Here is an 18697-nt window from a genome sequence, read left to right as displayed (position 1 = left end):
TGGAGAGCATAAGGAAAGTGGCTTATGTTATTGTGATCAAACTAAATCTAATTTTATGGAAAGGTTCTCCTCAGGGCAGAGAGGATCCTTAGTGCTAGTTTTTTTGTGGGTGGGAGGTTGGCGAGATTTTACTGTCCTCTTTATTAGAAATGGTGTAAGTTACTGACAGCTGTTTGGGTTGTAACTACTAGGGTTTCTGTTCCAGGTTCCATCAGTCCCTGAAGAGCTGTTTTTTACCACTGATGTCAGGCAAGAGGGATTGATGATGGATACTGTGACATCTGCTCAGGCTTTGGTGAGTTAGTGAATCTGTGGATGAGGGTGGACGTACTGTGGCCTCAGGAGTTTAAGATTTTATCAGGAACTTGGCTTCAGTGCAGCCGCATAGAGCATATGTAGGCCAATGGATGTGATGCCCCAGTTTGTCCAAGTGCCTCAGTTGCTTTGCATCCTGGATTGTAAACTGTGTGTATTACAGCTCTGGGGCTTTTGTCAGGCAGGAGCCATGTCACCTGCTGCAATGGCTTGCAGAATAGGTGCAAAGTTATGCTGGAGAATCAGATGCTATTTTCCTACTCGCTGATTATTGCAGTACAAGGTGAGCTGATAGAACTGTAGCTCTTCCCAGAAATCAGTAATGGTAATGGTGAACTCAGCAGAAATAGTAAAGCAGGACTTTTAGAGAGAGCAAGGTTGCTGTCTTTGGAGTCACCTGTTTTCCAGTTGCATGGTAAAGGGTAATTGAACTGAAAATAGCATGAGCAAGCAGAAAAGGAGGTGAGTTTATGGCATGTGTGATGTTTCAGATAATTCCCAGACATGCAAGAGAATACACAGTATTCCTTGAAAAATAAGCAGTATGTTTGCTAAGATATCTTGTTCTAATTAGAAAGTTCTGTTTTGCAGTCTCTCTTCAGTGGCGGAGATAAGATGCAGTGAGCAACTGATCCAAATGAGTGCAGTACACACTGCCCTCGTGGATGGGATCTGAAGTTGCTTTTCCTCCCATGCCTCTGCCTGAGCTGTGTAATACTGGGGTGACATTACTCCATAGTGTGGTGTTCCAGTGAGTCTGGGTGAAGACACCTGTAGAGGTGTAATGCATAGCAGATGTGCCTCATTTATTCTCCTCCATGGATAGGCTTCTCTTTTACAAGTAGCAGCTGGGGCAACAGTCCCGGTTCCCTTCTGTAACCATCAGCTTTCAGCTGGGCTTTGACAGTGATCAGAAGCAAAGGTTGAGCTACACTAGCTAATGGTAGAGCAGCTCATTGTGTGTTACAGGGCTGGACTGAACACTTGGGCTGCAAAGTTCATAATTTTACTGTGGATTTAGAATCCAGTTATTTTTATTGTTTTTGTGGAAAGGCAGTTCTGAAACCTGCCTGTGACCATGCGTATGGGATTTCTGACTTGCTGAAGGCTGTTTCTTTCCTGCTGTGTCCTTTCAGCATTTCCTTCCTTTTCTCACCAGGACTCTGTACCCTTGGTGGATCAGCAGTTACTTTATACCTGCTGTCCCTATCTTGGTGAGTATTTTATTTATATTTACTATATAAATAAAATATATTTAGCATATATTTAATTTTATTTATATTTGTATTTTTTATTTATATTTGTCCTTTGGTACTGTGAGTCCTCGGATCATCTTTCTTACCCCTCCTCACAACTTCAGGTCTCAGTTGTGTATGCATCAACCTTGATAAAAAGCTGTATTGCAGAAGCTCATGCAGCTGTGAATAGTATCTGCTGAAGCTGGGGGAGGGAGACTACACAGTCAGGATAGTTGATATAGAGCTTGAATACAGAGGGACAGGGGAACTCTTCCTTCACAAACTGGAAGGAAGCATTATAAGGAGTAAGTGTATAACTTTTCCATCCTAGGTATAGGGAGAGGTGTTTGTACTGTGAGGAATGCCTTGATCCTTGAGCATGTTTCTGCTGCCAGGCAGAGGGGAAGAATCCTTTTGTGCCCTGGTGCTTTATTAGGTGGTGGTTTGGGATATCTTTCTCCTGGGATCTGACTGCCATTGGTGAAATCCATCTCTGTAGACAATAGAGTCCCAGATGGCGCGACGGTGCTGTGCTTCTTGGGACTTAGCTGCTAGGAAAATTGTATGTTAAACCTGCATCACAAAAGCTTCTAGGGGTTGAACAAGTCTTCACACTGGTATTTTCTCCTGACCCTGTTGGAATTTTGTGTAACTCTGCTTGCCTTGTTGTCCTTGTAGACTTTACAGTTCCCGCTTGCCATGCTAAAAAGGGATGCGTAGAAATGACTGCTCCCTGATCCTTCTGAACAAGTTCTATGTGCCAGAGAGCTTTTTGGAAGCTTCCTCTTTTATCATCGGAGCCTTGCCTGCCTTGCTATGCCCTGCCAGTTAAATGGGTGGGATGCTTTTCCAAAACTTCAGCTTTCCACAGAAGCTGAGAGAATCTGCCCTGGAAACAGGACTGACAATGTGGAAGTCTCTCTTGAGTTTTGATTTGTTCCCTTGCTTAGGGGAACGATGACTGCTTTTGCATGTTTTTCTGTACAGGTGAGCTGCGGAAACTACTTGCCTCTTTTGTGGCTGGTAGTGGAGCAAAAAATGGTGGCTTTATAAGGAAAATCACTCCCACAGCTGCAGAGTCCTTGGCACCCAAGGCTTCAGTCACACAGCGGAAACTGCAGGTAATGAAATTAGGGAGTCACAAGGGGAAGCAGGGCAGGAGAAATTGCTTGTGTGAGGGTAGGGTACACAATGGTATCCTAATGCCAGGGAAAGAAAAGAATGGGCCTAGGCAGCAGGGAACATTGTGTTTAGCGGTCGGGTATCCTTACTCCTCATTCTTCTGTTATAGTCGTGTGGCTGGGATACCATGTGGGTGTTGAAATCCAGATAACTTCAGTAAACATTCTTGCAATTGGAACGACTAGCCTGTATCTCTGCCTGCCTCTTTAACATAAAATGTTGGTATGTTTCTCATACTCTGTTTTGGTTAGATTGTAGCCATGTTTTCCACCAAAAGAACCAACTGTGTAAGAGCCTACAGGATTACCAGCCTGTAATTAAAAGAGAGGATCCTTTCTTTCCAAAAACAAACCCGATGTGGTGACTCACTACTAGTAGGTGCTGTCAGAACTCTCTCATTCTTCCCTTTACTGGGAATTTGCTTTTGTAGCTTCATAAACCCTGATAATGAGCTTTGGGTTAAATGGTTAGAAGGAAATAGGGAGCAAATATTTTACAGGGGTGCTGAATGCTACAGTAGCAGAAAGTTCTAGCGTAGGCAAATTATGTGCCTTTTAGCACAATTCCAGATTGTAGTTCTGTCCATTCCTGTGTTGAGGAGAGGAGGATCTGGGTGGAGTTCTCCGATCAATTGTAGCACTTTTCTCTTGTACAGGTAGAGTTGGAACAGGCCTTCTTCCACAACCAGCCTCCCTCCCTACGGAGAACAGTTGAATTTGTGGCAGAGAGGGTGGGATCCAACTGTGTTAAGCACATCAAGTAAGTGCTGGTGATCTGTTCTGTGACTTAAGAAGTAACTTTACACTAATGAGGCAAAGAGTTGATCCTTTAAAATTGTGTGTGTGTGTGTGAAAGAAAGCTTCCCTCAGAGTTTGCTTTATAGCAGAACACCAAGGACACCCTATGACAGTGGGGTCCAGCAACATCTGATTGGCATCACAGAGGGGAATTTGTGAAGGGATGCAAAGACAAGGGTTATATGACTGTGGGACACTTGGAATGTGAACATAATACAGAGTTTCGAGACTTTATATCCCTTTCAGAAAATTCTTGCTAATGATAGGAAAATCTCACGTCAGAAAGGACCTCTGGAGGTCATCTGATCTAAACTCCTGCTCAAAGCAGGGCCAGCTTTCAAGTTAGGTCAGGTTGCTTGGCACCTTTTCCAGTTGAGTTGTGAAAGTCTCTAAGGATGGGGATTCAGCAGCCTGTTAGTACCATGTTCCAATGCTTAATTTTCCCAGGCTTTGTGAAAAATGTTTCCTTATATCCTATCAGAATTTCCCTTGTTCCAGCTTGTGCATGTTGCCTGTCAACCTTTAGCTGTGCGCTTCCTGGAAGCATTGTTCTGTCTTCACTATAACCCTTCCTTCTCCCTTCACCTTCTCTTCTCCAGGCTAAGTGAAAATGGCTCCTTCAGCCTCCTTGTAGGTTGTGTGCTCCAGCATCCCAGCTATCTTAGTGATTTTTTTTTTTTTTTTTTTTCCTTTCCTTCCTGCAGTCACTCAAATTGTCAATGGCTGGCTTGTACTGGGGTCCCAAAGCTGGGCAGTGTATTCCAGATGCAGCCTTACAGTGGCGAGGGAGGCAGTAACTTCCCTTGACTTGCTGGCTGCACCGTTGCTAATGTCAGCCCAGTATAAGGTTGGCCTTCTTTGGACACTGCTAACTCATTTAGCTTGTCTACTGGGAACCCCAGATCCTTTTCTGCAGAGCTGCTCCCTAGCCAGTAGACCCCAGCCTGCACAGGTACACAGTCACCATCCCACTGTCAGCCCACTTCTCCAGCTTGTCACAGTCCTTCCGAATGGCAGCCCTGCCCTCCAGCATGTCACTCATAAGCTTGCTGAGAGTTTGCACTGTCCCCTTGTCCAACTTGTTGAAGACATTAAACAGTATCAGCCCGCAAGGAATGCTGGCTGTAGTGGGCTGCTGTTGACATCTTTGAGCTTCTGACCACTATCCATTGAGAGTATAAGGGTATTGCTGCCAAAAAAGATACCTGTAACCATATATGTTTCTATTAAAACCTAAAGGCTTTTGACTCTTGAGTCTTAGTACTATTTTGATATCTTCATTGCTGCTTTCTTCCTTACAAAAAGAACAAGGAGACGGTACAGTACTAAATGCAGTGTAATTAGTTCTTTTTTTAGCAGAGTGGTTTATTGCATTTGTGCCTGAGATGGGTATCCTCCTAAATTGGGGGAAACAGCTGGTTACAGTTAGTGTGCACTGTTTGTTGTATTGATTTCAGTCTGTCTGATTGTTCTTGCTTTTTTTACAGGGCAACACTGGTAGCAGAGTTGGTTCAAAGGGCTGAAGTCATGTTGCAGGATAAAGTGAAGGAGGAAGATGCTAATCATGACAAGCTGCTTGAAGAGGTGTGCGCTCATCTGTATGAGGAAGGGGCCCAGGCACTCATCAAAGGCAGAGAGTAAGGAGGAAAAGTTATTTAAACTTGTGCCTTCCCGTCTCTTCTTATTGCGGAATCTATAAGCCTAATTCGGCTTGGCCTGTCATGCTCAGGTTCTGGTAATTATAAACCCTGACCTCTGCTCTTCTTAGGGTGACTGTCTGCTGTGCCTCCAGCCAGTTAATGCTGTATTTGTAGGAAGGAATAAAGGTGCGGTGTGTCCCTCTGCATCCAGCTCCAAATGGACATCTACTGCAGCTATTGTATTTCCCCTTTTTGGAAAACTGAGTATTGCAGCTTGGTGGCTTGTAATTGCTTTTTCCTTGTCTGGTCTTTTGGTCTGACTTATTTCACTGCAGTCTTCCAACTGGGTTTGACTGTAAGAGAGCATGTGAAAGTTCCTATGGTAGTGAACCTCTGAGTGTTGTCCAAGAACTTTGACTAATCCTGTGGCACGTTTTCTTTCTTTTCTTGCAGATTTTGCAAAAAGAAAGGTCCTGAGGCAGTAAGGGTGTTATTGCCAGAAGAGACATCTGCAGCAGTATGTATTTTCACTAAAACTTACTAAAGGCCTTGACCTTAAGTCTGGACACTACCATTTTTCCATTGCTGCTTCACTTGTCCCTTAATAGCTTAGGACAATGGAACCTAATGATGCCCTCATGTGAGGACTAATAGCTAGGGAGAGTCACCCCTGCCAGGCTGCCTTGGATATTCTGGCTAAAGTGATACTCTAGCCAATCCCTAACTGTTGAGACTAGAACGGTATATAAATTGCATTCATCTTGCAAGGATAATGCTTTTGTTTTAGCATCTACTTCCCCAAGAGTTGATGGGGTTTGTATAGGCTTGATGAGGTTTGGGAAATCAAAATGGGTCAGTCCTATTGCTCAGAGTAGCAGTTTCCACAGAGGTGGTGGTGCTCTTTTTAAATATTGCATGCCAAAATTAAGCCTTTTCCCTCTAGACTTCCTTCTGACTTCTCACTGACTATAGTGCTGTGGCTGGTAGTAAATCTCTTATCACTTGTTATCCTCCCTGTAAAGGTTTTAAGTAGTGCAGAAGACATTGCAGTGGAACTGGCTACTGAGAAAGCCTGTGGCTGGCTTTCTGCCAACATTGCAGGTGAGTCTCCTTACCCTGAACTGGGGCTTCTAACCTGTATATTGTACTCTTTTTCTGAGATCAAGGGGTAGAATTTATTCCAGTGTTATAAAGTACTTGGTCCTACTCATTTTTCTTTTAGTGGGAAGCATGCAGTTGCTCTGTCCCTCCTTGTTTAGGAATAAGAGGAATGATTTCTAGCTCCAAGAACCTTCTCCAGGGATTTTTCAGGCTTGGCCCATGTAAGTGATTTTTAGTTATGGAGGCTCGTAGGATGGTGAGAATGAATGCTGTGGCAAGCTGCTTCTGAAAATGTTATCTAGGCTGAAGTTGTCTTAGCATTTCAAACGTATGATAGAGACAGCCGTGCTCTCAAGCCACCTTATGGTCCACATATACAGAGTGCTTCTGACATCTTCTGTAAAACAAACACCTCTTGGACTGGGTGTGTTTTCAGCAGGCTGAAGGCAGTTGTAGTCCTTTTACTCTGTAATAATGCCCTGGCAACTCTTCAGAATCTCTGAAAACCCATCGTTTCAGGAGGTTGTGCCAAGAATCTGAGGAGGAATATCCAGCACCGTTTGCAGCAGCAGGAGTTTAGTGTTTTGGATGCTGGTCAAGACTTATTTTGGTAGAAAACATATGGCTTTCATGGGCACAGTGGTTGAACGGTATGATCACGCCGATTCAGCTTTCTACTTTGGCATTGCTTCCTGGCTTAGCTACTGTGTTCATTAAAGCCGCTGAAATATTTTGAAGGAAAGTGAGATGAGTTGCCAGTGGTACCTGGTGGTAATGGGTAGCTGCCTTTGGTAGAGCTGTGGGTTAACACACTCTCTGCACCTGTGCCTCTGCCCATTAAATATAACGGGAGCTCAGAGCGAGAAGGGTTTGAAAGCATAACTGTCCTTTCCTCATTCACCATGGCCCTCGGAATGAGAGTCTAATAAGGGTAGTGTTTGGGAACAGTTGCCTGCCTTGCTGGAGAGAAAAGCTGAAGTAGGCAGGATTTGTTCCCTGTTCTTTGTAGCACTCATCAGAAGAGAAGTGAAGGCAACCTTCAACAGAATGCTGAAAGTCCCAGGACTTCCCTTGCCCACCGAGGATGCTCTGGAGTTGAGAAAGGACTGCCCTCCAGGCTGTCAGCACTGTGCTCCGTTTCCCTCCCAAATCATCAACGAGATTAAGGTACATGGTGTTCACTTCCTGGCTTGCCCTAACTTCCTTTTTATTTTTCACCTCAGTGGGGTTTTTTTGTTGTGTGTTTGGTTTTTTTTGTTGTTTTTTTTTTTAAAAGGGGATGTTCTCGTTCTAAGGAACTGGCTGTGAGGAGTGTTTAGGAAACACGATGGAAAGGTCTCATGTTTTTCTCATCCCCCTGCTCGCTGTCTGTGTGTAGATCAAAAGTTCCGTGGTCAGGAGTACTATCTCAAATACAGGATTTCTTGTAGCATGGCAGTGGCCTTTTTGATAGAAGTAGCATAGTGTGGTGAGCGTTGTGTACAACTGTATGCTGAAGAGTCAGCATATCAAAATAGCCACTTTTTTGTAGACCTACTCTTTCTATGGAGAGTCTCCTGGTCTCTGTTTAGAGTTGGTCCTTTTAGTTCTGTAGAACTTGGTAGACTGTCCCATCTTGTACACCAGGAATTATACATTGAATTAAGTGTCAGATGAATCTGTTGAAAGATTTTTGCCAGTCTGCATCTGCACCTTCATTCAGCTATAATTAGGGAGAATCAGAGTATCTTAAAAAAAAAGGTGATGGTATGGACTTAATTTCAGCCTTAGATCCAAGCAACTTTCTATTCAAGCTGGTTCAAATTACATTTTGGTCTTTTCTCTCAGGCTTTTAAAAGGTCACTGTTCTTGTAAAAATCATGCAATTATATAACCTGTGTGAGTAACCCATGAAGAAAAAAAGAATTCTAAAAACCTCACTTTTTTACTGTTACGTATTCTGCCCTTTTTTTTTTTTTTGCTGCTGCTTGTCTGTTTGAGCAATAATACTGGATCTCACTGTCATCGCATTCCCAGCAGTTGTATAAGAATGAGTACATATCCTTTAACACTTTCTTGCTTGAGATAAAATAAAAAGAGGAGGGTAAGATATGTGAGGAAACCAGGGGCTTTTTCTGTAAACTGTTGCTTTTTGAAGATATTTTTGTATGGCATCTTGAGATAGAACTTTAAAATATTTTTTATTCTTTTGATTTCCATCGTGGGTTTCTGATGTTGGGTGGTAAATTGCTGGTGATGGCAAGTGCTACCAGATGTAAAACTTGCTAAACCAGTTTTCATGCCATAACCCTGTTAGTGCTCTTCATACTTGGCTTTTATTGACGCTGAAGCTACCTTGACAATGTAAGAGGACTCCGCATTTCTGTAGCACTTCTACCTTGAACTTGCTTGCTGCGCTATCAGATTTATCTAGAGTTTTAGAGCTAGTTACTTTTAAGAAGGATGAACTGGTTGCCCTCGCTGACTTTGACTTCATAACGTTAGTGAGAACTATGGTAGAAAATCAGACCTAGGTAAGGTTGTGAAAAATTCAGCTTTAATCTGTCTTATGAAATGAGGAGGATACTAGCTTAATTTTTTTTTTTTTTATGAGGACCTGAGGACTATCTGTGAACTGCTCTGTCATAGGTCCAAAGATCTGTTTGTGGACGTGCAGGATACTAATAGGTGAATTACTGCTGTCTTTTTCATCAAGGATGTACTCTGTGTTGCTGTGGGCCCACGGGATGAGGGTGAAGTGATTGACTACGTCTGGCTGGAGTGCCTGCTAGGAAGATTGAGTCAGACACTTCGATGCAGAAAGGTAGAAGTAAAAAAGCAACCAAAAAACTCTTGGACCACTTTGAGATGTCTTCACACCTGTAAACTTGTTAGCTTGCCTTGCCTCACAGTTGAGTTCAGTTGAATGGTTTTTGTCCAAGATCAAATGTGACAAAGTTGCACTGCATTTTTTTATACTGTGTAGATCTGCTTGCTACTTAAAATTAGCCTTTGTGGATCCCCTTTTCATATATGATTTTTTCTTGTCTTTCAGTCTTTAATGGTCTCCTGATTACAGCTCTGTGTTGCTTGCTGTAAATTGCCTGCTCTTCTCTGATATTTTTATCCCTTGTGAAGCCCTGTTTTGTCCAGTCTGCAGTATGGGGACAAAGATACAACTTTTTTTTGTGTTTTCCAGTTCATGTGTCCCACATCAGAACAGCAGCTGGCAAAGTGCACGGTTGAGTTGGCTTCTTTGCTGGGTAAGTCAGTCATGATAAGCTATTTAAGACTGAAATCTGTTATTACAGTTCTCTTAAATGCTTGGGGTCAGACATTTCAGTATTTGGAGCTCATGAACGTTTGATTCTCTTTGGTGTCGTTGAGTCTGCAGATTTTTTTCTGTCAGTTTGGGTGGTTGCTCTTATTCCCTTCCACCTTCTGCAAAACAGCATTATGTTGTCACTAACCATCCTTCAGATCTGGTGTTCTATTCACATCTCCATTGTTTTTTATTTATTGATACCTTCATTTAAATATGTGATATGTTTTCCAGTATTTCTGCCTCTGAAAAGTTGCAGCTGAGGGTTTTTTTTTCCCCTAAAAATAAGGGCCTGTCCCCTTAAATTATATTTTTATGGCTCTTTTTGGAGAGAATGGAACTAACTTGTTTTCTGTGTATTGTGACTTCTGTGAGTGTTTTCAGTTGTTTGTTTTTTTTTTTTTCCTCTTGCTCTAATGTGTTAAATACAATGTTTTTCTCAGCAGGAGCTAGTAATCTGGATGCAGGTGTTTTCTCCCTGGGCAACCTTCTAATTTCCTGGTTTTAGAACCTTCTTAAGAAGTTTTATACATGGTACATTCTTTCAGAAAGCAGTTCACATCTGAATATTGTGAAATTTCATTCTGGGGGGCAGCAATATAAATCTGCCCCACCCCAGGAGTCTGTTCCAAGGAAGATCTTGTATCTTCCCTCTGTGTATGTTTAGCTGCAGTTAAACACTGTTCAGCTTTACTTTCACTTGTATGAAGTTATGCAACTCTGCCTATTGTCAAAACTATGAACAACTGTTTAATCTGTTTACAGATTTAAATGTTTTACTGTGTTACTCTCCTTTGGAGTAACACCTAGGTCCTCTTTTATTAAACATTAGGCTGACTTTTTATTTAGTCAGTCGTCTTTCAAGACTTGGGGCTATAGGCCAACCAAACGGTATTCTTTATCTGAGTAGTATGAATCTCTTCCTATGCAATACTTGTTTGTATAGTTTCAAAGCTCGTAATTTTGTGTGTTTCTAAACTCCAGTCCTCTTAGGTTCGCTGGTTTACACTCACTAAGTGTTATTACTTCAGCTATGCAAAATGTGCTGTTGGACCAAGATGATGACTATAAAAGGAAAATAATGCAGCTATGGAAGTTCACCTTTCTTCCTTTTTCTTACAGTTTCAGATCGTGTTCCTCTGAGTCTCGGGATCGAGTCCTCAGAGAAGAGCTCCCAGAGGCTGCGTGTAAAGAATAATCCCACCTACGGCCTTCTAAAACTGCTGCTTTCTGTCTGGAAGGAGGACTTTGGGGCACCTATTCCTGTGCAGCTGATCTTCAGCAAGAAGAACATTGGTTATCTTGCAGAAGTCAAGCAGCGAGAGGTAAAGCTTATTCCGATCTGTGGAGCTGCCAGTTATTTGCTCTGCTCTGATATATTCATGTAAGAGTTCTGCCTGCCCACAGTGTTAACTGATTGCTTGTGTGAATGAGGCTAGCAGGATTTGCTCTGCTGTTAGCTGGCGTTGTTTCTGCAGGGGTGGAGAAAAAGAGGACTGCATGCTACTTGTCGGTGTTTGATACCTGTCTGGGGGGCTGTCAGGAAGGCACAGTTTAATTTAGGAAAAATGACAAAATGGCCCATTTGGCCTGGGAGATTATGAGGACTGAACACATGTGACTTTGTAATTGGTTGCATTTGTGTGTCTTGTCAGCTTTCATTTTTGTATGTGTATCGGTGTTAATCTTATAAGATCCCCAGCTATGAAGCTGAAAATTGCCCTATTTAGTTGCAGGCTAAAACCAGCTTATTTTGGAAGGTAAGAAAAGAATTTTTCGAGCTGTTCTTGAACACGCAGGAATTAAGTACTTGGTGCATTTGGAAACAGGATTAGAAATTTTGAGACTTTATGGTAGGATACAATGTATGAACTAAAGGAATTTTGTTCACTCATCTTGAATGTTGCTCTTTGGTGTCCTTCATTGCCACACCCAGATAAATAATGTGCTTTCTCTTTTCGCTCCTTTTCTCCACATTCTGATCTGAGAAGAAAAACAGGAATTGTACAGGGATAAAGAAACAAAAACAAAATCAATTTCTTTGAGTGAGTTGATTTTTTTTTTTCTCTTTTGCAGTGGGATTTGTTCCTTTTCATGCTTCGTGGTCTTGTAGAACACAATCTAATGAGAACTAGTGAAATAGAGAGTTGCTTGCATAGCCTCGAAGAGCTCCCTTGGCCTTCAGTAAGTAATTAGAAGTGTGTGAACAATGGGTGAAATACAAAGGAAAGCTACGTAAACAGTCAATCCTTGTAGTTCTCTTTCATGTAGATGAAGCCCATAACCTTCCCTATCTATAGTTCCTGCTTAACGCAGCAGAAGGACTGGCTTCCAACAAGCTTGTTACTGTTACTAGTGTTTGGTTGAAATCTGTACTTGTGTGAATCCCAGCATTTCCCATGCAGTGGAAACATCTCCAAGAAAATTGTAAACCAGTTTGGAGACCAACTGGCTCAGTCACTAGCTCTCAGTTCTAGCCTGACTGTGTTTGCCGTGCTCCAGCTGAGAGCGACGTTGGGAAGGGTCTTAACTGACCGGACTTGCGTTTAAACCTCTTTGCCTTCTACCACCAGAATGTGAGAGGAGTCAGAGTATTCTAGCCAGAGTCAAAATGTAGGAAACCGCCCAAGTCCCGTGCTAAAGAGTGGACAGTATTTCAAGGCTGGTGTGCACTTGCATATTGGAGATGTTTAACCATTTCAACTGTGGCAGTGATGTCTTCTGAGAAGGGTGTGGAGATTGGAGGGGAGGCTGAACATGTAGACCTACAGGCATTCATCTTTACAATCAATTTTGTAGCTTGTCTAGGTTTCTGCACTGGAAAACCATCAACAACGTTTAACCTTGTAAAGTTCTCTACTAGAAAAATTAAGTAAGCCTCTTTGTTGACATTGGTTAATAAGGGTTCTCTGGTTTGTATCTGTTTGTTACAGGATTTCTTGAAAGAACTGGAAATGCTGTCCAGAGTATTTATATCGGAACACCACATAGAAGAGCCCAGGACTAACCCTTGTGAGCTGACCAGACAATCTCTAGGTACCGTGACGGCACAAAGTTAGTGGAGGTGGACTCTCTGTGGACAAAAATTACTAATGAAGATGCAAATGGAATTTGTAGTGTTTCTGAATGCATTGTGAGCTCTTTGCTGGGAGTATACTGCAGCTAAGAGGTCACTTTGTGCAAAACCTGCACTGGTCTTTCTGTTCATGGACATTTTGCGTGGTGACTATGCTGAAGGATTTACATCAGCAAATGGATCTCCAAGTCAAAAGTCCTTTAAGCACCTTGATCGTGGCTCAGAGCAGCCGTTTTTTAGACTCATAGACACTTTTTGTATTTGCACAGCGACAGGCTGTGACCAAACCCAGGAATCAATTCAAGTGGACAAGTTACTTCGTGATCAGAGAGATGGTTTCCTGGTGGCTGTCTCTGCTCTTGACTTAATGTGATTTCTCATGCTGTCTTTTAACACAGACTGTACTGTCAGAGGAGGGAAAAGGTGAACCTGTATGACATGGAGATGAGCCTATATTTATTTTTCATTGTAAGCTCAATTTCGAAGGTTTGATTTTAATTTTTTTAAGACTCGTTTTAAAAGTTAAACCATATTAAATATATACACCAGAACATTGATGGCATTATTCTTAAAGGATGTAGATGCTTAAGTGTTTTTCCATCTCTTCTTGGAAACAGGACTTGTAATTTCCTGGGGTTTTTCATAGAAATAAGGGAGAAAATATGTGTTTCTATTTTTTACTGAAGACAGACGACAGTATTTTTTAAGACACTTTTATAGTATGTGACCATAAATGGCATCTGGCTGCTATTCCCTGTTTTTTATAATCCTTCTTGCCTTGAATTTGGGTTTTATCAGACAGGAAGTGCTGCAGCAAGACTACTACAGCCTGGAAGAACAGACAAAAAAGTAGTGAAAAAGCTCTGTGACGTCCTCTGGGGAGCTGGTTTTGAAAGGAATCCTCCTCCTGGAGGACAGTGGATGTTTTCATCACCAAGGGTGTGATTTCCCATTCACACCCCCCAAGTATTTCCTTAAATTGGGGTTTGTGGTAGGGACTGCTGGTGGTTAGCAGAATATGATTAGGTGCTCATTAGATGTCTCGTGGCCCCCCCCCCCACCCCGCCACAGCAGTGAGGATATTATTTCCTGTTGTCTAGGAGTGTCCTATTAGTGCAGGTTTTTCTGGAAAGCAAATACTGTGTTATGCAAGAACAACATCTGGATGAAGTGAAGCCCAGGGCTTTTTAGCTTGCTAATTAACTTACCTCTTCCTTGTATAAGGTGAGAAAAGGTAACACCTTGGAGTCAGTGATTTAAGAAAAAACACAAACAGACCTAATGAGGTAGAACTGTGGCTTCTGTTAAAATATATTTGCTACAGAAAGAGAAACCATAGAGGCACATCACATCATGCTTGAACTGTACTGAGATTTTTCTTGGCTTGGTTACTAAGCATGGCATTGAAAGATTTGGCATGTTCCATGTGCATGCCTCATTTTAGGGGTTTTCTGATGTGCTTGAAGCAGGGGGTCCCTAGAAGGAGGCATGCTGTGTATGCAGCAAGGAAATGGTAATACGAATTGAAATAGCAAGTACAGTGTATCATACCATACCTGCTCCCTGAGCAGGCTGAGTACTGTGTGACATTTTGCTGCAGAGCTCCTTTGAAGTTGTTGTTTGTCATAATAAACATGATTAAATGTCCTGTTTTGTGTTCAAGCTGTTGATATATAACCTCTTTGTACTGGGGTGAAGTACAAAAAAGGTGCCTTGCCGCAAAGCATGGGGCAGAGAAAGTACGGTATTATCTCCGGCCTGCTGCTGCTTTGCTTAAACTGAAATATAGCTTTATTTTGTTATATAAGGGGGTGGGGGTGGTGGAAGGGGGAAGAAGCTGGAATCCATAATGGTTAAAAAAAAAAGGTGCTCTGGAACTGACTTTTTATTTGGGTATTGTAAAACTCTTTGCATAGATACCATGGCCACAGCTGTTTTCATGAACTCAACATACCTGAATTATCCTTCTCTAATACAGCATGCTTGGAAATTTTTATTTAAAAGGTGACCAAGCCCCAGGAGCAGGTTACTAGGTCCAGAGAGGATAGTAGTGCCCTATGGGGCAGAAGGCAGGCAGTTCTTCAGTGGCAACCAGCAAGTAAGGAACACCTCTGTTTCCATGTTCTTTGGCTTAATGCAGTTACTATCGTTCCTGGGCATCCCATGGTACTCGGCCTCGGTTGCTCTGTAAAGCCAGACACTTGACTTCGTAACTAAACCTTGGGAACAATTGCGTAGCATGCTGTTTTCTGCCTAGGGATGCTCAGCAGTGGGACCCCTCTCATGAGGCTGCGTGACTCTGCAGTCCCACGGGGCTGGTAGATTCCTCTTGGTGTGAGTGCTTGAAGCATTGTACCTGTTCCCTGCCTCTAGCTGTAGTGCAAGTGGTGCTGCAAGGAGGAGAGCAGTAGGGAGACGAGAGCTCACGGCAAGCTAGGTCAGAGCGTGTGGCCTTCCTTCTCAGTCTTCCCTACAGCAAACTCACAGCTCTCAAAAGAAAATGAGGAAAAATGGCATTATATATTAACTTCCTTCTGGGTGTTCGGGTCAGAGGAGTTGTGTAACTGGACTCAGGAAGAAGCTTCAGCCAGTGCCTCGTTTCAAAACAAAACACCCCCTTTGCCTGGACAAGGCACTGCATCACAGAAACCAAATTTAAGCAGTGACTGGCTTCTTGACTCTTGTGCCACAAATTCATATTCTGTGCACATTCCTCAGCAGGTAAGCAGGAGACCTACATCTTTTATCACAAGCTAGCCGTTATGTTATTTCTCCATCCAGCACAGTTCCATAGATGGGTATCTTAGCTGGAGCAAAATAACGTGGGGCACGTTTTCTTGTGTAGAAAATACCATTTATTGTGGATATGAAAATAGCAATCTTGATTAAGAGCAGAGATGCGACAGTAGGTGGTACAATACAATTGGTTTGATCATCTACTGCTCAGCAGTAACTTACAGGAAGTCGGTTTTTGCCCGTTGTAGATGAACAAATTAGATACCTGCTGGGTTTTTATTTCTTCCTTGCAAACAAACCAATGCCGTACATTAACGGGTACCATAAAATGTTATATTTGCAAAAGAAAACATTCATATAAACAGCCTTTTTAGTATCAATTGAAGATTGTATTAAAAAAAAAAGTTACATTAATTCAATACCGATAAAAATAAAACTTAGCTTTGATAGCATATAAAAACGCTTCAAAACAAGCATATATAAATAACTTAATTTTTAAACATAGAAAAAAATCTTATGTATATATAAAAATAAACATCTGATGCACTGTACAATAAGACATTATCCTTCATAGGCACTGGCATCGTTGATCAACAGGAATCCCCCTAGATGTTTTTCCTACAAAAACTGCTTTATCACTAGTGCCATGTCCAAAATAAAAAGGAAAAAAAGCGAAGCACTGAGCAAATCTTTTGTGGATTGTATGACGACCTCCCCTACCTCAGGAAATCCATGGAAGCAGCACTGGGGACAGACCCAATACACCGTGCTGCTGTTTCTGCTCATTTTTTTCAGAGGTTTTATGTACTGCCTTGTTCACTCCTCCTTTCTTGGTTTCCACCAAAAGGGGGGAACTGTATGACAGGTTGCAAATCTGGAAATTTGTCTTTTTGCTCAGTTGCAGAAAACTTTGTGACGGGTTGCCCCTTTTTCCTTGAGGGGCTATGGAAGATGCGTGACACTTGAAGTGAACCATGCCATGACACAGTTTGGCAGGCCTTTCAAGAAAAGGCTGAGCCTCACCAAAAAGAACAGTAATATAGTGGTGTTAAGATTGTAACCATGACCATCTATGGGTAAAACAAAGCAAATTTGTAAGTGAAAAGTTTTGTTATCCTAACTGGTATAGTTTAGGGGCGGGGGAAAGCTGTGGCCTGATATGTCTCAAAACTGCTATTTTCTTAAATACCAATTTAAAATAGCTATTTTCTTTTAAAACTTAATATATTAATAACAGGAAGTAACATAGAAGCTGAGAGCCAAAATTACACCTGTGCAAAGATATAGTAAAAGTAGATCTTGGCTCTTGAACTCAAAGGTGGGCAGCGCAGCTAACTTCACTGTATGCTGGGAAAATGCATCTTCTACTGAAAGTAACTGTGTTGAAGTAGTAGACGCTGACTCTGGTAAGGTGGATGCTTGAATACATATCTCTCGCTTGACAAATTTAAAGTGCAACAGCTTCTCGAACAATGTGGGCTTTTTTGAGCTAAAGAAAGCATATCGTAGCAGCTTTTATTGCTTAGATTAGATAAGATACCTAAAGTGATCCTTTACCGTTGTGCTGAAGAACTAAATGAAGTTATTCAGATTAATTTTTAGGAATGTGTGACCAAACTAGGGAGTGTGGTGAACAAATGTGTAAAGCCTGACAGCAGGATTGTTGGACTAAGTTCAACAGAAATACCATGAGGTAATCGAACGGGAAGAGTCTGTATTCACTGCAGTGAGACAGCTGGTTGTGCTATGAACAACGAAGTGCAATAAGGCTATGACCAGGCTAGATTTTCAACTCTTGATGCATTTGGGTGAAAGTGAAGAAGGGCTGATGGAAAAAGCCATTGTGGAAAAACGCTGGAGCTATTCCTACTTGCAGATTTAAATTCTAGAAACAAGCTGATTACTCAGTACTACTCCCTATTAATGACAGTGTCACTGTTTACAACTGTCAGTTTGGTTTCTTTATTTCAAAGCACCTAATTCTGCACTGCAGTAAAACTGTGTCCTGAGGTGTGGTGGTTTCCACTGATGCTGCATAGTGTAGTGGCAATCTGAAATACCTTATACCAGCTGCAAGTAGTCAGCCAGTTACATGAGAAAAATCTCTCCAGGGTGTAGGATGACTAGTGGATATCGTGCTGTTTTAACTTCCCTTCTCAGGGAGAAGTATAGCCAGCTAGCTAAGTTAAATGATGTATCTACACTGTTAGGAATTCTGCATTTGATACTTATCTCAACATATTAGAAAGTGGCTTTGCAGCTCTACTCAAGAGGTTGTAGAAGGTCTCAAGCCATATGTGTACTGTTTCCAGTTTGTCGTGCATTTCATTGCTTCCATTGCCTTTTTCTCACTGCTGCCTAAACCTTCTTAAAAGAAAGAAGGTTGATCTTTGAAGCTCCTTGGAAACAGAAATTAAATAATACACTTCTGCATGTAAGATGCTGGCTATTGTAAAGCAAAGTCTCTTCCTCTGCTCTTTAGAGAGACAGCACACCTTCCGGCTGTTCCATGCAGGTTTTCCACAGCTGTCTCCAGGAGGACAGGTTCCCCATAAAACTTGCTGGGTTTCTTCTGAGCAGCGTTGGCTAAAATAAATTATCCTTTTTTCTAACTATACTTTTGTATAGTCCAACATTAGCAGTTAGGCTCCTCAAGTGAGGCTTGATTGTCGCTGTTTTAGGAGCCAGCATTTTACATTACCCTTACAGATGCTTGTGTCTCTTCGTGAACGTTCAGCTGCTGCTGAGTGTCCAGTTTTGTACCAAACACTAACTAGCAAGAAAGTGTGCCAGTCGAGCGATCACCAGAGGCTGTCGCTTAGCAATGGAACTCAGGAGCCTTGCGGGGATAGCCGGGGCACCGAGATCCACCTGCAGGAGTTAGAAGAAAGGCCGCACGTTGGGGTTTGTACCTGTTTTTCAACAAAAGACTTCTCCAGCCTGGAATAGCTCTGACATTGCAAGTGTGTGTTAAGCACAAAAGTCGTTTACAGCCAAATGCTATCATTACTGTGTGGTTTGTATCTTTTCCTGCCCAATACGCCATAGACTTTCAAAGCCTTGCGATTTGATGTTACTTTCTGCAGGTGTGACCCACGCTGCTTTTGAGTTTGAGCTTAGATTAAATGTTACTAGTTTGAGACAGATACAGTGTTACTGAAAATGTATATGCATATACTAAAGTGCAATATAAAATGCATCTGAAATTTTAAAATGCATATACATTACACATGCATTGTAAAATGCATATGCTAGTTACTATAATTTAAAGATAATATTTTTGAAATTGTATCTTAAAAACATGTTTTATA

At 41.9% G+C, this 18697-nt stretch overlaps 2 protein-coding genes across 2 annotated transcripts in view; one reads left to right on the top strand and one right to left on the bottom strand.

The window, feature by feature from the left end:
- The window catches only part of CDAN1 (codanin 1), a 33104-nt gene extending 18852 nt beyond the window's left edge, over window positions 1-14252 (top strand). Inside the window, exons 16-29 of the mRNA XM_019471591.1 lie at window positions 206-295; window positions 1475-1529; window positions 2541-2674; window positions 3391-3494; window positions 5020-5169; window positions 5626-5689; window positions 6195-6273; window positions 7283-7440; window positions 8969-9076; window positions 9452-9515; window positions 10697-10899; window positions 11651-11758; window positions 12508-12610; window positions 13449-14252. Coding sequence (XP_019327136.1) covers window positions 206-295; window positions 1475-1529; window positions 2541-2674; window positions 3391-3494; window positions 5020-5169; window positions 5626-5689; window positions 6195-6273; window positions 7283-7440; window positions 8969-9076; window positions 9452-9515; window positions 10697-10899; window positions 11651-11758; window positions 12508-12610; window positions 13449-13519 — 1491 coding nt within the window. The 3' untranslated portion in view covers window positions 13520-14252. The remainder of the gene's footprint in view (window positions 1-205; window positions 296-1474; window positions 1530-2540; window positions 2675-3390; window positions 3495-5019; window positions 5170-5625; window positions 5690-6194; window positions 6274-7282; window positions 7441-8968; window positions 9077-9451; window positions 9516-10696; window positions 10900-11650; window positions 11759-12507; window positions 12611-13448) is intronic.
- Window positions 14253-15487: 1235 nt separating this feature from the next.
- The window catches only part of STARD9 (StAR related lipid transfer domain containing 9), a 109170-nt gene continuing 105960 nt past the window's right edge, over window positions 15488-18697 (bottom strand). The window contains exon 34 of the mRNA XM_009277570.1: window positions 15488-18257. Within this exon, the coding sequence (XP_009275845.1) occupies window positions 18156-18257 (102 nt within the window). The 3' untranslated portion in view covers window positions 15488-18155. The remainder of the gene's footprint in view (window positions 18258-18697) is intronic.

This window comes from Aptenodytes forsteri, unplaced genomic scaffold (genome assembly GCF_000699145.1).
Source record: "Aptenodytes forsteri isolate BGI_AS27 unplaced genomic scaffold, ASM69914v1 Scaffold146, whole genome shotgun sequence".
NCBI lineage: Eukaryota > Metazoa > Chordata > Aves > Sphenisciformes > Spheniscidae > Aptenodytes > Aptenodytes forsteri.
The sequence above is the reverse complement of the archived record's forward strand: the minus strand, read 5'-3'. Positions and strand labels throughout refer to the sequence as shown.